Genomic DNA, 22,407 nt, shown 5'->3' with positions numbered 1-22,407 from the left:
AAAATAAAAACCCCAGACTTCTTCAACATTGTATTTTAATTGAAGAACTTGACTTTATCTTCAGTGGAAATACATATGTTCACATGTAACATGGTCTTGTGAAATACAGAGTACATGAGAAGCCTTTATTTACTTCTGATCAGTTCCACAGGGTTTAGTAGTATATTGCTCCAATATAATCTATAAATGAGTAATTGTTCAAAGTACTTCAGTTCCCATTGCCGTCCATTGACATTAATTTTCTCCCTTCAGAATAGGCAACAGTTCACCATTTTCTTTTAGCTCCTGTAAAGAAATGTACAAAACAATTATTCTCTGTACATTTTGTGATTACACTAACACAGTTTCAATAGGGACAGTTTACAGATCAATTCAGTGGCTATTAAGGGGATGAACTACACGACCCACTAGAGGTCTCTCTTGACCAAGACTCTTTAAAGTTCATAATCTTGAATTTAAATTCTATTTTGTGTCTATCAAGTAAAAGAGGGTGCTTATTTAGGGAAAAGAAACCTTCAAAAAGAATTGTTATCAACTTTAAGAGGTAAACATCCCCTGGTACATCTCCATCTAAGCATATACAAAATTTTACAACACCCAAAATGAAAAAAACATCACCCACTGTTTTAACGTGTGCTGGTAACAAAATCTGTCAAACCAGACAATGAGATTTATAAGAGTTATAAATAAGAAGTACTTGTGTGTATAATCTTCACGGCTTAATTCAAATTTTGAGGCTTTAACTTACCAAACAGATAGAGAAAACCAGGAAATGGTTTTAAAATAACGTGTTGCGGAGTGTATTTTCTTTTCCCACATCTCAAGAGAAACAGCTCTATCTCAGTTTTATTTCATATTATGCTGTATAATGGAATGCACTTTAAAGTACTGACAACATTCATCTACCCATACAATTTACTGGGAACCGAATACAGCCTAACAACACAAATAGACAAATTATATTTAAATACCAGTGAGAGAAGTATTTTGTAGCATCTCCGCAATGCCCAAGACTATACTTACTGATCACTGAAGTAACCCACACACTTGTTAAATAAATAAAATTAAAGTAATCTATATAATTTAAGTAATACCAGTATTTTTAGAACTAAATGAGATTTATTGATTGCATCTTCCCAAGAGTTACAATGTCTGAGGAATTGGCTATAAAACATTCAGACAAGAATGGGCTCAAGAGTATTTGGGGTTTAGAACACTGTGCCTGCTGTTACAAAAATCAAAAACCACAGTAACAGATGCAGATCTATTTTTGTTGCTTCAGGGTCTGTTCAAACAACTACAATAAACCTTACTTTTTTCCAGGAATGAGACTCTTTGGTAGGAAAAAATGTCTCACCCACCTTATTTGAGAAAAGCAATGTCAGAAGTAAAACTAAGAAGAGAAACCTGTAAAAATACACCCACAGGGTGAAAATGGTCTTTACAGTAACAGTAACTGACTGCTGTCAAGAAAATACATTTCACTGATAAATCTTGGCATATGAGAATGGTAGAGATTTAGAGCTCCTTTCAAGTGTACGTTGAGCTAATGGAAGTCACACTAAAAACAACCAAGACGCTCAGTTTCAAGATCCACGGCCACTACACAGACATTGCCGGGTGTTATAGGCAGAAAACATTTTTCAAGTTTTAAAACAAATGGTCAATTTACATTGATTCTGCCATTCTTACCTTAACAATATCCAAGCCTCCAACAAGTTCACCTTTCACATATAACTGAGGATACGTTGGCCAGTTTGAATAGGTTTTTAATCCTTGCCGCACCTAAGAAAAACAACCTTAACTGTAAACTTCAACTTTAGGAAAAGTAACGACAAACGCCACAGTGATGGAAAGACTTAATTACCTCTTCATCCTCCAGTATGTCAAATGTCTCATAATCAACACTAGAAAGGGAAAAAAAAGGGTTTATAATGATAAAGAAAAACATCAGCTCCATAGGCATCAGGAACTAATCTAAAAAATATCTAGTTTCATGGGAAACTCCTTACAATGCCCAGATGACAACATAATGTGCTAAAAAATTAAGCTGTATGGCTTATACTGTTATTGAGCAAACGTGTTCAAAGCAATTCTGGTCAGTATTAGCTTAAAAAAAAGACAAGACATACTTTGGAAGTTTTTACTGAGGAATCATCCAGCTACAACTATTTCATTATCTTCATATATTACTTGCAAAAAAAAAGACACCCACAATAAAATGCCAGTGCAAATTTGAGTACTGGTTGATTCATATTTGAGCTGTGTTACGCAATTCCTTGCATCCAAAGATCTGTCAGTCTTCAGTGACTGGGAAGGATGTAGGCTCCTTCCAGCAGATAGGGTCAATGACAGGGAATAGCAATTTGAGTAACTGCTACTTATTTCCAAACTGTATATTGATATATACAGTTCCTTTCTAGTCGTCTGTCATCTAAAACAATAAGTCATTCTAACATTTAGTTATCGAGGCAACTGCTTAACCTCACACTAGCAGTACAAATGGCACATGGGTTTATTCAAAGAAAGATGATACTAATCTCTCTCTCTCTCACTACAGAAGTCACTGCTTTGAAGATGAAAATTGAGACTACATAACAAGAGGCTCCAAGATTAAGGAAACTGATCAAGAGGGACCTCTAAGAGGAGCTGCTTATCAGATTGGAAGGATTTCTTTAATGTCAACAGCAAAAAAAGTTACTGTTGCAATAACCTGTTCAATCAGAGCAAGACAATCACTACGTAGCAGAGCTAAAGCAGTGCAATATCAGACACACCACGTTTGACTTGGTATCAAATGAACGGAGTAGGGATTTACGCTACTGGCTTTTATATAGGGATACTCAAATACTTCTGAACAAAGAAAATGACATTCTGGGAAGTCTTCCACCATAAATAAAGAGTTTGGAAAATATCCAACTGCAGTTGTTAAAACAGAACTGGCTTCCTAAATTACATAGACTTACATACCCAGTATTATTTATGATTTCTATAATTTGCTTGCTGAATCCACATTTTGCAGTCTAGAATGCAAAACACAGACATTAGCACATTTCTGCTATATTTAATCCACAACGTTCCAGCTCCAAGTTACACTAAAGCTATTATCAATTTCTTGCTAATGGCAACCTTACTGAATGAGCAATACTACTAATCCTTTTTTCATTCTTCTTTCCACGCTAAGCTTCAAACTCTACCGAACATCTTTCTTTATATACTTGGAAGTAAATGAGAAGTCTGAGAATATTAACCACTTTCCTCAGCTGCGAAGTGATACAAGGTGAATCTGTTTTCTAGGTTTGGTGATATTATCTTGGAAACTAGTGGGGCTTCGGAAGTTTCTTAACATTCAAAAAGCCAAAGTCATACATAGGTTGTGTATGCCCGGCATGCATTTGTAAAACAGATTATGTGGAGACTTACTCCACCCTTTACTTAACCATTCTGGAGAGAGTAGCACACTATGGTCAACCGATAAATAGTGTACGTGTACAGTAACGCCCACTTCCAATTATTAATTTGAATTATGTACTGCAAACTCTTTACATTGACAGTGTAGGGACACAGAGCATCCACGTTTTTCAAAGCAGTTGTGAAAGCATAATAAAATCAGAGAAATTGCAATTTTGACCAATGCAACTAGGTCACCAGAGGGAAACTTCAAAAAAACCCATGTAGACAAAGTTAAAGCATCAGGTACTAGTCAAAGAGTATGTTTCAAGTAGGACAGACATCAGAGACAGCACTCGGTACACCAGAAGAAAACCTGTTATCTGCAAAGACAATCAATACGGCAAGACCAAAACAACGCGCACAGTTCTTCCATTCATTCCTGCACCGTAGATCAATTGACAGATGTCACTAAAACCGGAGAATTTCATGCTTGGTTTGTAACAACGCTATCAACATTTGAGCAATGTATTTCAATCAGCTAAAATATAGACTGTTCTTCTGTTACTCACAGAAGTACCAAATAAAGAGACATAACTACCCAGAACCACCGATTTTTATTAAGCAAGGAAAAGTAGTAACCGTAGCTGTTTAAGTGTTGCAGAATATATATACTTTTTTTTTTTTAAACTTACCTGTTTGTTTCCCTTCATAAAAAGCATCACAGGAGCTTTGTTTATCAAGGTTTTAAGCCTACAGAAAACAGGAAAAAAGACAAAACAGCTCAGTTATTTCGCAATCTCAGTTTCAACAAGAAAACAAATGCAAGAAGTGGAAAGACAGCAACCTACAGCTTCAGCAAATGCATTTAAAGCAGTACTATAAACAATTCCATTTATATTGTTTACAGTACTTCTACTGAATGAAATTGAACAATCCTGTTACTTTTAGAGCAACAATTTACTTTTCTAGATTGACCTCTAAGTATCAAGCGGCAACAAATTTAGGAGAAACATCCTTTTAGGATATTTTTCACACAGGATGCACACTTACTCATATATTGCTTTTCCACACACTGAATACAGTGATGTTTCTTGTTCTACATGCAAGACCGTCTTCCGAAGAAGAAAAGCCATACCTAGAATCAGTCACAATCACTACGGACAAACCACTACTGGAATTCAGGAATAGGTCCACTCTGCCCTGGCTGCTGCTGGTTCACCCACAAAACCAGACGGTCTCCACCTTTCCCTGTCCTTTTAGTTAAGCCTTGCTGTGACAGCTGATGAAAAAGCAGAACCTGCTGTCCAACAGTTTCTTGCTAAAGGCATGTTACCCTCTATAAATAAACGCATGGCAGCTGGGCATTTTCTCTGAAGTTTCACACAACGCGAAGTAATCCTAGACTGGAGGATCCAGGGGCTTTGCAAAATACCGAAGTTTTGTTGGTGACCTACAGCCTGTGCACATACAAACCTAAAGCCAACAATCTTTCCATCCAAGTCACCTCTAGGGTAAAAAGCAACAGTTACACTAACATCTACAGTGAGGATGAACTACTGCAATCTGAGCTGGTTCCCCAGGCTCCAGATCTGCCTCACTAAAGTAAGCCGACTTCCAGAGCCCATTTTCCAGGCGATTTTCAGAAGATGACAGTTCACTGATTAGAAGAGATCAAACACTGAGTAACGGAATGCAATTTGGCATTAAATAGATTCTACTACCAGTTTCCTTCATTTTATTGAGTCTTGGGCAGCTAGCCCATCGGTGTTTTTTTCTTATGAGCGACTGATAGAGTGCAGCTTGAAAGAGATGGAAGTTGCCCCAGAATTAAGTATGAGGTTAACTACAAAGAAAAACTAACGTGTCAGAGTAAAGAACTTCCCAGTTGTCAACAGAAAAAACTGTTACGTGTTAACCTCATAAACTAGCACCTAACTTAAAGAACAAGAATAAACTAGGCAACAAGAAGCAGATTGCGACTCATCCAGTTTGCCTTCACACCATTTCTACGTCAAAATTGGATAAAATTGATAAAATTCACATGCCTGTTTAAAAGATGCCGCTGCTCCTTTAGGGAGACATTTGCTATACCAATAATTTTGCTCTATTAAAACCAAGTGTAGGACACTTCAAATTATCTTCTCCCCCTCAAACAGACCAGGCAAAGCAAAAAATTATGTATAAATTCAATGAAGTTACAGGTTATGCCATTTTGCAGAAAGGTTAAGAAAGAGATTAAAGGAAGATTTCTAGAATAGATTTTTTTAAAGTAACATGGTCACAATCTCATTTTCAGACATAATTTAGTCTCAAACTGCAAAAGGTGAGGATTTCTGTGATCTCAGTGAAACAATTTACAAGTCACCCTCCTAGAGTAACAATGCATGAACTTCAGGCACAGTACAAGTGAAAAAGGAATTTATAACTTCATCACTGTTATCAAAACGGGTTTCATCACATTAGTTCTCCACTGGGTGGAGAAACCAAAAGACCAGCACCAGTCTCATCTAGAGCTCCCTAAAACTTGCTCTTGCCATCTTCAGACAGCAAGTGGGAAATCTCTGCTTACATATTTGCCTTCAAGGCACAGGCCACCTTGCCAGTAAATGAGGCAAACCAGAAAGGAGCGCCACGTATACCAGCATCTTCTCAAACAGAAGGACCTGTCAGATATACGGAGCTTGACTGCCTGGGGCACGTCGGAATTTCAAACAGGAGTGAATCTTCAAGCAGGAAGGTTAAAGGAGGACAAATTGGTTTCTAGATATTACCTCTGATTCAGGAAGCAGCGCTGCCTACTGATGCAGCATATGCTTATGTGGCCAAGGTGAAAGAAAACAGGAGCTGAAGGACAGGAGTAATCAAGAAAAATGAGCAAAAGCCTAAGTACTTTGCCTACAGTAACATCACAGTTACGAAGCCTGCGTCAAATGAAGCTAGCAGAAGTTACTAGCGTGTTCAGAAGGGGATTTTCTCAGTTACCTTCAAAGAATAAATTCTTTTAAAAAAAAGACAAAGATCTATATACTCCTGCCATAATAAAAATTAATCAATTATAAATGTAATAAGCAAAGCCTGTAATAACAGTACAGCTTAGTAATTTCATATAAAGAGATGCTTACTGTATAGAAAACAGAACACGTTAAACAACTTGAAATAAAGATTATAGGATTTCTGTAATTGAAAGGAAATTTGGGGACCTTGAGCAACCTGATCTAGTGGAAGGTATCCCTGTCCATGGCAGGGGGGTTGGAACTAGGTGATCTTTAAAGATGATCTCGAGTCTTTCCAACTTAAACCATCCCAAGTTACTGATAAAGTTAAAGAACGGGAATTCAGAGGGTAAATACAGGTATTCTTCTGTAAAAATGAAAAGACAGGAAGTCTCAAAAATAGACCTCCTTAAAATAATGACAATACATCATACCTGTCCTCTAACTTCTGTGCCTTCGGACAGATTGTATCCAGTTCTCCAGAAGCCTCAAGTTCCTAGAGAGATTGGAGGAGAAAAATCAATGTAAGACAAAAAACCCCCCGTGCTTCTGACAATTACCAAGATTAAGATATTTCTCATTATCTAACCTTGATAATATCAAGTCCACCTATAAGCTCTCCAGCTACGTACAACTGTGGATAAGTTGGCCAATTAGAATATGTTTTCAGCCCCTGACGAACTTCTTCATCAGAAAAAATATCAAAACTGCTAAATGAAATACCATGTTTGTTCAGTATCTCCACCATTTGTTTGCTGAAACCTGCAAACACAAGAAAAGAAATATATATAAGTATAAGCACAGTATTCCTGTATCTGCATTAAACTTCATTCATTAAAAAATATGCAATTCTTCCATACAGGAAATTCCCGATAAGTTATAATGTGTTACATATCGCTCTATTAATATTCTCAAATAGTATAAAGGAGGAAAAAGTGTATTTATTACTGGGATTACAAGTACACAGACAGCTTGGTGAGTCTGGAGCTTCCCTACATGCAAAGCCACACAGCGACCTTCATATACTTGTCTGTTGTTCCAACACAGCTTTAATAAAAGCTAAGCTAAATGCACTCTCTTATTCTGTCTCCTCCAGCTCTTCTCCACGCAGCATTCCTAAAGAAGAAAAGCTGCTCGGTAGCTGTAATGGCATCTTCAGTAGCCTTCATTTCATTCCTCCACTGGCAAATCACTTTCTCTGCTGCTGTCATTTCTTTCTCTAGCTACTACTGACCTTCCTTCTACTGCTCCAAAACCAGGGGAAGTTGACAACACAGAACTGGGATTCAAACCCACTACTACATCACCAATTTAACTTAGAAACTTGCCTTTAATGTTTGTTTCCTAATACTTTTATTTTAAGAGTGTGTCCTTTCCTCCTTCAGGGTGAAAATGCAGATTCCTCCATTTTTTTAATCTCTATGTTCCCATGAGTATATAATATTATTTAACCACCCTTGTGATACTTGCATACCATGCTTTGTTTTTCCTTTTATGACCAATTTTCACTGAGCCCTACTCCGACGTTTTTTTCTGAAGGATATTAAGCACTGAATATTACAGTGTAAACATCCAGATTTTATAAATTATGAGGCCAACCTCAAAAAAAAGTTATTCCCTTCTGTAACTAAGAATCTTCTTCCAAATTAAGAATCTTCTTCGAAATAAAATCATCATGTCTTATATAAGAAGTTGCATTTGTGAAAACTCTAGTATTACAGAACTTAACTAAATCTTCTTACACTCGGGGGAAACGCACATAGAATTTCATTTTCCCAACAATTCTCCTTCTATTTTAAATTCGCCATTCTCTTTTATTAAAGTGAAACATGAAATTGATGTCTCTAAAAGAAAATTTTAAGACAATTACTCTCCACAGAAACTCTTTGAAATTACTTAAAAACCACAACCCCACACCCCAGGCTGTATCCTTCAAGTCAACAAGTCCATTCTTTACGGGCTAATGCAAAAAGAAACCTTAGCCTTTGATGTTCAACGTCACCTTCATCCATTTAACACTTCCACCAACGCAGAGGCACAAATGGTCCTCTGCAGGAGACATCGGCCTACTACGTGTTTCACAGTCCAGCACAGACATTTAGTCTGTAAAGCAAACGGCTAGGAACAGGTCCGCTGTACTTTACAGCACAAGGCAGGCAAGGATTGGATCTTTAGAGCTAATGAGCAGATCTTGATCCACAACTCCGCTGCTCCTCTACTTGCCCTTCTATGAAAATCATACTACTGAGAAGGAACTGCTAAATACATAGCCACACACTGAAAGATTCTGGAGCTGTACTTCATTTTTAACACGTGTTCTTTATCCTAAAGTATTTCAACACCTACTGCTGTTGTATTAGTGAACTTCCCTTCTAATGAAATACAAACCCGCTAGATTACACTGCCGTACAGTTTGCAAAAGCAATCCCTGAGAACCTGTCCTTAACGCAACGTGATAATGTGTTAGATCTTCACCAACCCATTCTTGCATAGGCAAATGCCCTTGCAATCCTACTAATTTCCCTAAAAGAACTCCAACAAGCGCTGTGCAGACAGATGAAAACCTCTATACAAATGTTTAAAAAAAAGATGCTTAAAGGCTTTAATAAAGGGAAAAAAAGAAGCTTTAAATTAGAAAAAGAATCAGAGCGCCATACAAGAATAACCTTTGATTTCAGCTTGCAGGACCACCTATTAGTTTTTGAAATGTGGATTTTTACTACAGCTTTCTGCAGTTTTCATGATCTGCAATTTATTGAGATATGAAGTAGCAGTATTTATATGTATGGCATCTAAGTTGCTTTTCTTTCTACAACCGAAGTGTTAAGTTCATGTACAGCCTGAAGTAAAACACAGATTCTGAATTTTTCCATACATCTGGGAGTTCATTAGCAAACAGCTAAAGGCTGATTGCTGATGGTTATTCTATCACCAATATATTAGCTCATTTCTACTGTAAGAGGCAGTGGGGGGGAGCTTGATTTTAGCTGTAGGCAATTACATGCAAACTAGAAAGATTGATTGGTTGTGTTTCATTTTGAAGGGTTATGGTAGCAGTCTGCAAGTATTATGCTTCGGGATGAAGTGCCAGAACAGCTTTACTTCCGTAACAAAAGATTTAGGTTGAATTTCTGAGGAAATACTATGCACATATTGCACGGAATAATCAAACTGAACAAAACATTTTAAGCAATTATCTACAAAGTCATAAATGCCACTCAACCTAAATAAATGACTTCATCAACGAAGCAAATAAATGCTATCACAGGCTGAAGGGATCTGATGAAATAACCCAATGACCACAGCAACCGCCTACAGCTGCCAGGACCCACACAGCTTACCTTACCCTATGCTTAGCTGTTTTTTCCAAGGGAGAAGCCACAAACTACAAAAAGATTTCAAGTTACGCTGGTGGACAAGGTTTCCCACTACTTGCCAACTGCACTGAAGACACCAGGGCACACCAATTATTTGTATCAAAATAGGTATCAGTCACAAGTATCTTCACCTTTTAACAGGTACGGCTCCTTTTATTTAATCGTATTTATATTATTCCTACTACTGGTATAGCAGATCCATATTATCTTTGACAAAACATTACCTTATTTCACCCTGAAAAAGGCTGCGTCTATTCAAGGATGTCTGCCAGGAGCTATCAAAGCAGTCTACAGCAGGCACAGTATTTAGCTACAAAATGCAGAGCTGTATGTTCAGATGATCTTGGGTGTTGCACGACATTTTAATACATGCATCATTTAGGTAAGCTCCTCTTTTGTATTTTTCAGGGGGTACCAGGGATCAAACGCAGGAACTGGAAGTTTGAAGAAATACCTACCCTACCGCATTAACGCAAGCAAATGAACCTGCGTTATACTTTTAATCCACTTTCCATACTGAGTTTATGCCACAGTACCTGACCGTCCTCAGTTCTGATGCCTCAAAACGTCCTTTCGGTTTGCGTTTTTAAATAGACTCTCCCATCAACAATGAAAACACACAGAAATCCGGAAGGGGTCTTTCTCCTACATAACTTTAAATCTGCCCGGCAGCCTGCTCAGCACCCGCAGAGGAGCTGTGCCGTGCCCGTGCTGCCAGCTGGTGCTGCCCCGGCGCGCGGCTGCCTGAGGCGTAAGGAGAAGCTGGGCACGCAGCGGGTCGGGGCACAGCCGCTCCTGCCTGCACAGCGCTCGTGGGCTCACCGCGGACACAGCAAGAGCCGTGCCGCCCTCACGGCCCGTGCCCACCCTCACGGCTCGCCACACGCCCGCCAAACTCACAGCACAAGCGCAGCAGGCTCGCTGACAGCACTGCCACGTCAGCGTCCAGCACAGCGAAACCTAAACACGCAGCTGAACAACCTGCCCCGAACAGGCACCCCAAACGTACTCACCAACAGTCAGGGCTCATCAGAGCACCGCCCTATGACTTGGGGTTATTTCAGGATGTATGGCTGCACCTCACAGATCTACTTGGGAATAATCCAAAACTTTGTCAAGCACTGATCCTGACCCAAAGCTACCTGAAGTTAATGAAAAGACCTACTTCCTCTACGGACCTAATTGACAATTGCAATAAACAGAGCCACAGCATAGCTCCCGACAAGTAAACTGCTCTCCTGTAAGGTGAAGCCTTCGCAGACGCAATGCAGAACAGCAGAGGCTGTTTGCAAGTCACGTATCGCGAGTCCATGTTATTCTCACTCCACCAAACCAATGTGTCCTGTAGACGTGGAGAGAAACGAGGAATGAACGGTTGTGGTTGTTTTCCCACACTGCATTTTGCTCCTTGGTTGCTTTAATTATTTATTTCTCCCCTCCTCCCAAGGTGGGATATGTGGTTTGGGGAACAGGCGCATCTGAAAGTAACAGCACAAACTAGGAGCTAAGCGTGCACTCCTCTAAGGTATCAGCAGAAAGACTGGTGGGTAAGGAGCAGGTTGACAAGTGAAGATGAACTTCAAGAAGCTGTTGTCCTGACATCTGTCCCCAGAAGGCAGGTGGGGATTACGCTCAAAGCGGACAACCTGGAGAGCATTGTGTTAATTGCCAAAATGATGCCCACAGAGCTACACCAGAACAAGAGGAAGCCAACACCAAGCAAGCACTGCCAAGAGCGCTGCCTGGTCAAGCAATCCCCACCCTTCTAGTTACCTCCCGCAGAGCATCACAGAAGGCTCTACAAAGTCAGTTCCCCAACGCAACTTCTTGACTGCCTGAGCAGAAGGAAGGCAGCTTCACAGTATGTAACAACTTCACTCTTCAACATTTATCAGCTTTCCCAGTACAGATCAACACTTCAAGGTAGCTGGGAACCACGCACCCTAAACAGTGAGCAGGGATTAAAAGCACTAGGTTTAAGAAAAAGCATTTCCACCCTGGCAGAATCATGCTACTGTCTTTCAATTTTACCAGCTAGAATGGCTTCATTTTCTTTTTCCAAAACGGCAACAGCAATGCCAGATGTCAGTCAATTCTTGTTACTCCTTGAGCTGAACAATTCTCCTCAGAGAATTTAACACGTGTAACAACGCACAAAATACACTGCAACTGAACCTCAGGAGAAGCATCCTAGTTCAAGGATAGCACTGCACGTGTTCTTTGGAAAGCACCTATTCTGTCATTCCGTTTCCAAAATTTAAGCAAGGGAACGGCAGTTTTCTAGCTGCAGATAAGCAATATGGTAACACCTTCGTGTTTCTAAGCATGCAAGACACTGTTAGGCTGTAACTCCACAGAAGCGAGTAATTCTGAAAAACAGCCTAAAGCAAGCATTGCCATATTGAACACGAACTTCAGAAAATCCTTACCACACCGAGGCTCTTTCGGAGAGCCTTTCATGAACAGCATGCAAGGGGCAGCATTGATGAGTTTCTTCAGACGCGCGGTCAGATCTTCTTTTGTGCTGTCGTTAGAGGCAGCAGACACAGAACTGCTGGACGCGTGGCGCTGGACTTTCTTGGTCAGCTCTGGGGCATGTGCACCATCTAATCTGTCGACTTTCTGAGAGTTCTAGGGAAGCCAACATACACGCTTGTGTTAAAGGATTAAATCCAGAATTTGTACTGTCATAAAAAATAGTAAAAACCACCATAAAAAATAGAGATTTTCAGATGCAGAGGGGATTACTGTATTGATCTTTCAGCCAATCTTTAGTTCCAGCTGACTCAAGACTCATACCATTCTGTTAGCTAGCTACTCTTAACACTAGCAAAGTTTGCTATTAAAAGAGTGATAAAATATTTTGAATTTTATCATCACAGGCAAATGCGCTCCATACACACTTGTCATTTCTACCAAAAGATTATTTGCTCGTTTATTTTGTCATGTTGTAGTACAATAGCTAGGGAATATTACCAAAACATATGACCCGAGAAAGTATGACAGCTAACATAAAACCTTTATACAAATCCTAAAGCAACTAAGTTGGAACCTCTGAAATATTACACAGAATCATTTGTTTACTTTTTTAGGTTCGACTGGATAGAATAGCTCAGACACGCAAACGTTTCTTCATTGTGAGAGTTCTTACCAAGTTTCTGCTTTTCCAGCAGTAATAAAAAGAGTATACATATTAGAAGCTCATTTTCTCTTAAACCCATTTTCTCTTACCTTAAAGAATAAGAACGTTGGAACAGAACTAATTTCATATTTTTCAGACACTTCAGGCACAGCCTCAGCTTCCAGCTAAAAAACAAGAACAAGGAGAGAGAAAGATAGTTTTATTTTCATAATCTTCTTTAAAGCCCAATTGTGGATGTCAAACCTGTCTAAAATGTTCTTCAATACGTTTTATACATTTTAAAAGGAATTTGATGCAGAAGTTTGTGACATATTTGCATTTAAATGAGACTCACTGGGTTGGCGTGTCATCCACTGAGCCTACAGTGTCAAAACAGGTTCAGAGGTTTTTATTTTGTTGCACATTTCCAAAGATGCCTGGAGGCTGCGAATAAAATTTTTGGTGCACTGGTGACCTAGTAAATTTTCAATCATATGCAGCTACTACTATATTGAAATCCATAAATCATTGACCCCAGTTATGTCATGATCACAGTGCTTATTTTCTGCCCACAGCAATTCTCGCTGTTTGCTCTATTGACTAATTTCTAGGGGCTGTACATCACGACTGACTTTTGCAGCCTTCTGCAAATTATGAAGCAAAAAGGAGCATTTCTTCAATAAGCTATCGATGCCTACTAAATTTTATTTTTAACTCCTACAAGGCTACTAAGTATTGAGTGCAAAGCTTGTTTAGATTATTGGTTCTAATCTCATTCAGCCTTCAAAGGCATACCTTGAAATTACACAATGTAGTAAAATATCAAGAAAATGCATCTTTTAATTGACGCAGATTTATGGTTTTCTACGCATGGGCTAAAAGATTACTTGAGGGACAGAAGTTACAGCGCAAGACTGTTTAAAACGCCAACTCTATAGCAACTGCAGAGTTAATGGTAAAAAAAATGCTAATAGATATGTTTCAAACAGAAGCCTGCGATCGAGGATATAGAAGAAAAAGCCTTTCAAAATCTTCTTCCCCAAACCGCACAGTGACACTTCAGGAGCAAGCACTGAGAGCTACTTAACAGCTTGCTCCCGCCCTCCCGTCCAACCCTACTGCATTATTTTAGACATTACCGATCCTTCCCACTCAGCTGAAACGTAGCAAACCTCTGAATACTTTAACACTACAGCACGTTTTGATTTGCCTAAGCCATACAGGCTCTTAATGAACTTGCTGAACACGGAAACAACCCAACAGAGTAACTCAAAGCAGAGTTCATCTCCGCCTCTACTCCTGTAAATGCTTCAACAAGAGCAGAGAAACTAAAGCTGTAAACTGAAACCTGGAAATAGATTTCAATTAGCTGGTCTCCTCCGAGGGGAAGATGATTAAGTGACATATCCATATCAATTTTTCTTTTCCAGTAAAGTTTCCTGCTTACCTGATTATTTATGTTCCACTCTGGTGAGGTTCACACACACACAACAGATTTCATTTCTTATTCTAGTAACTTGCTCTTATTGTCAGCTCTTTTCAAAGCAGTGTTTCTAACTATTTCTCACCATAAAAACACTTCCGTTTTAACCACGGCAAGGATCTTAAAATTAGGATATGCAACAACTAAAATGAGAAATTGCATTTAAAATAACTGCAGTATTTATTGTCAGTGCTGAAGTTCATTTCGCTATTGCTTAGCTCTGTTGCAGAATGCGACTGTTCAGGATTTGCACTGTGGCACACCACTCTTGGTTAGCCAGCTGTAACCATTTGATGAGGTAAAAGGCCAAAGAAAATTCAGATTCTGGCTACTCTGGAACATGGACCAAAATCAGACAGAACCTCCAAAAACCAAACACATCCCCACGAGGAATCACAAAGAAAACCCATAGCAAGAGAATTTACCCAAGACTTTCCATAGATTGCTTCCTCTAAAGCACTACAGGAGTTTTGGTGGGGCAAGGGGGCAGGTGCGATTACCTCAGCTTCGCAACACACGGCCACGAGGACAGAAAAGAGTTTTCACACTTTCTTGGAGCTACTAAAAGCTACAACTACTCTATAAAAACACGCATCTCCGATTTTCAAAATGTTGAAAATTAGTCCTTTGAAGCTCTGGTTCATAAAATAACCCAATTAAAATAGTTCCATCCTCCTGTTTTACAGGAAGAAATACCAACTGAGAGAGGGATCATTAAAAGACACTAAAAGCTGTCACAAATCAAATGAAAATATTCACAAACAGCTGGCTCTTCCATTACTCCCTGCCCCCATAATCAGAAGCGTCTCGTTAACAAGAGTTCTTTTAAAGTAAACAGCACATGGATGAAGTGTATTCGTTTTCCCCTCCACACTGGTTCTTGCTAGGATGTGCAGATGACCTCACAAAGATACAGCAACTCCTTTGTGTACACACCATCCAGCACGACAGCCCTGCCACCTTAGAGCATCAACATGTGTAAGCTTAAATTGTCTTTCCCACAAACTACACGAAGATCACAGTTCATCTTAAGTATCAGACAGAAAATCAACTAAGATATCCATCCTAGGATCTATGCAGCCAACTAGTACCGTCATGGGAACAAAGGAGACCTCCAGTAATTTAGAAACACCGTTCTTTTCAAATGTAATCTCAAAACCACAAAGAGAGTCACGCTGCAAAAATACAGCTGCACACAGGAAGGACGGACTGAGACGCTGCAGGCACAAGTTTAAAGGCTGATTTGTTAGACGAATTAGCTAATGAAAGAAATTTCTTCATTGTATCTTAGCAGACTGATTTTTTTTTTCCCATACCAAGATAAAATGAAGACGTTATTTAAGCTTGCGGTGTCACGTTTGGATGAAACTGGAACTTCTATCCCACTAAATTTTCGATATACCTCTTCCACACATTCAACTCTTGTCTTCAAGCACGAAGTCATTAAAGAACCTCCAGAACAGCTGTACTCGTACTTCGCAGCACTTTGTTCCCTCTTGGCAATAACAGCTCTCCTCCGCATAAAACAAGCCCAGCTCAGCTGGCCTCGGGGACTTACCGTCACGAAGGTGACCTGCGTGTGCTCCTTGGCGAGCGTCGCCATGACCTCGTTCATCTGAGCACACTGAGGAGCCCATGGCGCCCAGAAGTGGACAACTACAAGGGACCTATTAAAAAAATAACAGCATTTATTTTTAAATTAGAATTACGCAGTATGAAAGTTGGATTTGCCACGCACACAAACCCACCTATCTTCCTGAGAAGGAAATCAACTGAAACCGAAAACATTTTCTACAGCTCGCGGAGAAGACAACCCCACTGCTTCTTCGGGAACCGCACCAAAACCCAACGCTACCGCTAAGGTGATGCACAGAAAGCGTCATCACGTGTTCTGATAGCTAAGGATCGTCCGTGGGAATGTCAGACAGCAAGACGCCGGAACGGCAAAGATCAAGTGAAACACCACAGGATACAACGCAGGAGGTGATGGAGGCCAAGCCCTCAGAACCCCTCTCGGGCACCCCGCATCTCTCCCCTGTCAGGTTTTGGGTTCAGAAGCCCTGGGAGCCACAGGCCCGGCTCCTCTCCTCGGCGCCACGACTGCCCCCTGCTCCCTATCCAGGAAACAAAGTGGGAACTTTTCAAGTCAGCTGGGACTTTTCTGAAAACACCCTACTGTAGCGACTGAAACACCATATTGTGCTTCAACTTCTTATTCCAGGTTTCCTTGAATGTTTGGTATTAATCAGACACAGCATTTAAATGATTTATTCGCAACTTATAAATGGGATTTGATACAGACTCCTTGAGAACCCTCAAGTCTCCCACGACCGCTCAATGTAACACACGGATCCCAAGCTCTGCTCAGCAAATCCCATCACACTGGGTACATGAGGTGGCTCTCACGAGCTCAACCAAACAGCCTTTGATGACAACAGTGGCAACTATTTACGTTTTATTTTCAACTCCATTTTCCAGGTTTGCTTAAGTCAAAGCTGCGGGATAACAGGAGATGCAGAATAAAAACCACGCAGTGTACTATCTTTAATGTGCTTCAGAAGAGATACAGAAGTCAACGCACCTATACCCTAGAAGCCATTCAGTGTCTTTCATCAGTCAATAATGGAAGTTCACTGTAAATTGTAATAGCCTCGCGGGCAGCACAACATCCATATCGGAACAGCAGCTGTGTTATCTGAGCACGTACTGTGAATACAAAGCCGAATTCAATTCGGCCATGGAACTATAGAATTCATAAAGCTGATTTTCCAAAGCAATTCCAGGAAACCTTGGTAGAAGTGCAGAATAATTCGGCCAGTCTTTTTCCCCATCGTGCCACCAGTCAGAGCATGGTTCTGCTCTGAAAGCTGATTAAAACTTGGCAGGACTTAGAGGCTAGCGACAGCTGAAGGGAAGGAACAGCAGGACAGCTCTCTTTTCCTGCAAGCACCAGCCTTGCAGGCTTAGACCTGAGCCCGGGGACAGCTCAGGACCTCCTGCGCTGCCACCTGCACACATTCTTCCAGCACTTTCCTACGAGTCACCAACAGCAACGATCCCGAAGACAAACGGTGTGTCTTTAATTACAAGAAAACAGCCGTGCTATTTACAAGAACTACAAGCTCTACTATTAACTACAAGAAAGCAGCTCTGGACCGCCTTCACTGCCCACAACTGACACCAGCACTGAAATCCTCATTTAAATGATTTATTCTCTACTTATAGATGGGATTTGATACAGACTCCTTAAGAAAGCTCAGGTCTCACGCTCGAAGTAACACGTGAATCCCAGAGCTCTGCTCAGCACGCAGGTTTTTAAGCCTGCACGGAGGGGAGACGTCCTCTGTCTGTACACGAGGGCCCAGTCACAGGAGACAATTTTAAAACGCCAGAGGCAGCAGCAGGTCAGTATTTCGGGGACCAGACCGCGCTCTGATGCAGAGTAATCGAGAAATTTGCTCCAGGGTTGGTTTTCCTGTACTTGCCCGTCACAACCTTCTTGTGAAGTTCCAACCTGGAGACCTCCTCCAACACTGTTCTTCAGGCACACGCTGCTTACTTACACTTACACCGGGAAGAGCTCAGGGAACTTGCTACAAATGGACCAAAGCCAAACAAATTGCATTTAAAAAAAATCAAGTTTTACGATGTCACTGTAGTCATAAAACAGGCTACTCTACCTTGATCTGTTAAAGCTTCCAGGCTTAATAAAAGAACAAAGCGGATGCAGTTGCCAAGCTGTCACGGCAACTGTACAACACCCGCACACGTAGGAAGAATTTGCATCTGCTGAGCTGCAAGCAGGGCAAGGGAACGCTGCCGGGGCTGAAACCACGCCGGGGAAGAACGGAGGGTAAAGAACGCAGAAGCAGTCCATGGCTCCGCATCAGGCCAAAGCACCAGTAACTGACTCGAGGCACTTTCCTTCTATTACCTGAACGCAGGAGGAACACAAACGCTTCCCCTGCTAGCGAGACGCATTTCACAAGTGCTCATCCTGACGCAGCACGCACAGAGCGACACGTCTCATCGCACCAACGTCTGCGTGTGCCAAGCAGAGAGGAAGGACAGTCACAGCTATTTCACATTCGCTTCCCCAGAACCTAGTGTTTCCTTGCCAACATACAGCTGCAGTGCACTTCACAAAGATAAAAATTATATATTTAAAATTAATTTCCACCAAGGGCTTTTTTTTAAAAAAAGTTCACTCAAAATCTAAATTCTGTAATTACCCTCTTGGTACCTGGGCGTTTTAAATGAAGCTTGAAAAACACAAAAATAATTAAAAATATTAAGAAAATTGAGAGTTAACAAAATGAAGCAGGTGATTCTAAACAACATACTTCCTATATTCAACCATAGTATTTCTAAAAAAATTATCATTACCTATAAAATAGAATAGAAACAAAAAGGTTATAACGTGCCCCAACGTTTCTCTTCCTGTATCATTCCACATTTCATGTTCTTGGGGATAAACTTTGGGCTCAAAAATGAAATTCACTTCCTCCATCACCGATACCTTTCTTAACCTTGAGTAGCCGCGGTAAGTTAGAAGGATGTGTCACACATTCTGGGCTTTTTATTCCTCCACAGAAAGTCCTGTTTCTACCACACAAAAAATTTGTGCGAGACTGACGCACAAAGCACACCTTTAAAACAAAGAGTCTGTTGACCGTAGAACCGGAACAGTGAGACATTCTCTACTTAGGAAATCCAGAAAATAATTGCTCCATAATTCACCCACTTTTTCAGCCTAGACAGCAAACGTTTTATAAGTACTTATATTCTTTCTTTCACCAGCAGCCCAAATCACTTGGGTTTATACGCTGACTTTTCTAAAACGTAGGCTATGCAAAACAACAGACTACAAAATGATGAGAGAAGAGACTCAAAAACTTTGAAGACGCTGACTCAGTTTGTCTTCTGAAACTCTAAAAATTTAAATGTGTTTTGGAAAAAAACAAACCTTCAAATTCACACTTCTTCCATAATACAGCGCTTACCAGTAAGTTGATGCAAGAGATTAATTTTCTTAAACTAGAACTCCTGAGAAATTAAGTGTCAACATAAAATGACGGCATTTGCAACTGATTAGTGGCAATCCTATTAGCTTGGAAAAAACAACAATTCCTTTAAAAACGCAAAATTATCAGTAAGATAGAATTAGGATGATCCTTAGAAATTCTGCACGTTTCTGATCTAAACCTTTATCTTTAAAAGAGATATTAAGAAACTTTTGCCTTTCCCGTTTCATTATTTAAGCCAACGTTTAAAATTATTTTGACGTCGTTCACTTTCACGTTTTGATAATCTAAATATAGGAAGTACGCTAAGTAAGCTAATGTATTTTAAATTCTTACATTATATTCTTATACTCTCATATTTAAAATTCTATCATCATCCAGAAATGAGACCACTTTAAAAAAAATCTATGATCTGGGGGAGTTGTTACGTGCTGTTAGCTCTGCGAGTGAAGGTTTGTGTGCTTTTTTTGGTTTCTCAGCGGAGACAAAAAGAAAAACCAACAAAGCCAAACACTTCCAAGTCAGAGAAGGATCCCAGAATCATTAGGGTTGGAGAAGCCCTCCAAGGTCATCTGATCCAACCACCCCCCTGCTGCCAATGCCACCACCGAGCCACGTCCCTAAGCACCAGGTCCGAGACCATCACCAGTACCAACATCACAGAACCAAACGAGTGACCGCAGAACAATCGGACGCAATAAAGAGCAGACCCCGCCGCGGCGTGGGCACAGAGAGAAGGGCCGAGTTCCAAGGCCGCTGCCGGCACCAACTCGAAGGCGCTCGGTTTCTTCCCGAGACCGCCGCGGTTTCGGCAGGCGGGTGCAGGCGCACACGCGCGCGAGCCTCCCGCCGGCGTCCCCACCGCAGGGCCGAGCAGCGGGGCGGCGGCGGCGCGACGGGCCGCCCGTGGCCCGCCCGGGCCCGCCCCGCAGGATCCCGCCGCCCCCTCAGGCGCTGCTCCAGGCCGCCCCCAGCGCGCGGCCCCGCGGCCCTCCCTGAGGCAGCGCCTGCCCCAGACGGGCCGCGGCCGGCCCAGCGGCGGGACAACGCCGCCGGTGCCCGCTCCCCGGTGCCCCCCCGGCGGCCGCTCACCCGCCGGGCTGCCGCAGGAGCTGCCCGAGCTGCTGGGCCGAGCCCGCCGCCGCCACCGCCCCCGCCGCCGCCATGGCCGCCGCCACCGGACCGCAGGGGCAGGAGGAGGAGGAGCGGCGCCGCCTCACGTGGGGAGCGCGTCACGTGGGGCGCGCGGCGCGCGGCGCGCGTCATATAGGGGCGCAGCCCGCGCTGGCGCAGCCCGGGCTGAGCAGCCCGCGCAGGCGCAGAGCCGCCCCTCGGCGCAGGCGCTGAGGGCGGGAAGGGCTGAGGCGGGGATTGGGGGGTGTCCCGGGGCGGTGTCACCCGCTGTGGTAACGGCGGCTGGTGTGAACGGTCGCAGTCCGAACGGCTTTCCCGTTTGTGAAGGAACAAAACAACCGCATATCTCAAAAGTCTTAGAGATATTTCAAAGTAAAATAAAAAAAATCAGTCAGTGGTCTATTCCTGAAAGGTTCCTGTCCATAAAGCGGTCACCAAATCAAGACCACTTACGTTCTGGATGAGAATATCCATAAAAAGAATTAAGGATATCTAAATAAAGTACATATATGGATTAACTTCATTAGTTTTCCATAATTTAAACAAGACCTCGAGTTTGTCTTCACCTTTAAAAGTTATTACTCAACACTTTTCTTACCAAAATAATGAACTTTCTAGTGAAGCAAAGACTTCAATATTTCAATTTAATGTAATTTACACACTAAAGGAACTCAGAAGCTTACAGTATAAAAGACAAATTAGAACACAAAGTTTGAAAAAGGAGTAACGAGGGTGTAAGAGATGTGCGTCCAAAGTCAGCTCTGAGAACGGATGCGGTATGTGAGGGCAGGAAGGCTGCCCAGCAGTATCTTTGGCTCTTGCTGTGTGACCTCTTGCTTCAAAAAACACATCAGGGCAATAATACTTCCAAGCTTCCAATACTTCCAAATGTACAAAAGGAAAGGCTGTTTATAGTTCTTACCATTCGTATCAGGTTGCTGTTCACAGAATCGCAGAATCGTTAAAGTTGGAAAAGCCTTTCAAGATCTTCTGGTCCAACCACCCCCCTACCACCAATGTCACCACTGAACCATGTCCCCAGGCACCACGTCCAACCTCTCCTTGAACACCCCCAGGGACGGTGATGCCACCACCTCCCTGGGCAACCCGTCCCAACGCCTGACTGCTCTTTCTGAGAAGAAATGTCTCCTCGTTTCCAACCTGAACCTCCCCTGGCGCAACTTGAGGCCATTCCCTCTAGTCCTATCGCTGGTTATCTGTGAGAAGAGGCCAACCTCAGCTCCCCACACCTTCCTTTCTGGTTGTTTAAGAGAGCAAAAAGGTCTTCCCTGAGCCTTCTCTTCTCCAGACTAAACAACCCCAGTGCCCTCAGCCGCTCCTCACAGGACTTGTGTTCCAGGCCCTTCACCAGCTTCGCAGCCATTCTCTGGACACGCTTCAGGGCCTTGATGTCCTTCTTGTAGTGAGGGGCCGAAAGCTGAACACAGTACTTGAGGTGCAGCCGCACCAGAGCAGAGTACAAGGGGACGATCATCTCCCTGGCCCTGCTGGCTACACTATTCCTGATACAAGCCAGGATGCCGTTGGCCTTCTTGGCCGCCTGGGCACACTGCTGGCTCACGTTCAGGCGAGCACCGACCAACACCCCCAGGTCCTTTTCCTCTGCACAGCTTTCCAGCCACTCTGCCCCCAGCCCGTAGCGCTGCATGGGGTTGTTGTGACCAAAGTGCAGGACCCGGCACTTGGCCGTGTTGAGCCTCATCCCGCTGGCCTCTGCCCATCGACCCAACATGTCCCGGTCCCTCTGCAGGGCCTTCCTACCCTCCGGCAGATCAACACTTCCCCCCAGCTTGGTGTCATCTGCAAACTTACTGAGGGTGCACTCAATTCCCTCATCCAAGTCATCAATAAAGATATTAAA

At 42.2% G+C, this 22,407-nt stretch overlaps 1 protein-coding gene across 1 annotated transcript; it reads right to left on the bottom strand.

Moving 5' to 3' along the window:
• Positions 1–53: 53 nt before the first annotated feature.
• On the bottom strand, positions 54–20,636 carry GLRX3 (glutaredoxin 3). The gene is made up of 11 exons (XM_040563096.1): positions 20,484–20,636; positions 15,926–16,034; positions 12,995–13,069; positions 12,193–12,394; positions 6,976–7,148; positions 6,821–6,882; positions 4,086–4,143; positions 2,971–3,023; positions 1,868–1,907; positions 1,693–1,785; positions 54–285 (listed from the first exon to the last, which is right to left on the bottom strand). The coding sequence occupies exons 1-11, from the start codon at positions 20,555–20,557 to the stop codon at positions 235–237; spliced, it is 990 nt and encodes a 329-aa protein (XP_040419030.1). The 5' UTR covers positions 20,558–20,636; the 3' UTR covers positions 54–234.
• Positions 20,637–22,407: the final 1,771 nt, after the last annotated feature.

Source organism: Cygnus olor, chromosome 7, assembly GCF_009769625.2.
Source record: "Cygnus olor isolate bCygOlo1 chromosome 7, bCygOlo1.pri.v2, whole genome shotgun sequence".
In the NCBI taxonomy this organism is placed as follows: Eukaryota; Metazoa; Chordata; class Aves; order Anseriformes; family Anatidae; genus Cygnus; species Cygnus olor.
This window is presented reverse-complemented; position numbering and strand designations above follow the sequence as displayed.

Excerpts from the sequence above, each read along its gene's own strand:
- GLRX3 (XM_040563096.1), bottom strand. The coding sequence starts at position 20,557 with ATGGCGGCGGCGGGGGCGGTGGCGGCGGCGGGCTCGGCCCAGCAGCTC. Across the intron at positions 12,395-12,994 it reads CAACGTTCTTATTCTTTAAG|AACTCTCAGAAAGTCGACAG; the intron begins GTAAGAGAAAAT and ends TGGCTTCCCTAG. Across the intron at positions 1,786-1,867 it reads ACATACTGGAGGATGAAGAG|GTGCGGCAAGGATTAAAAAC; the intron begins GTAATTAAGTCT and ends TGTTTTTCTTAG.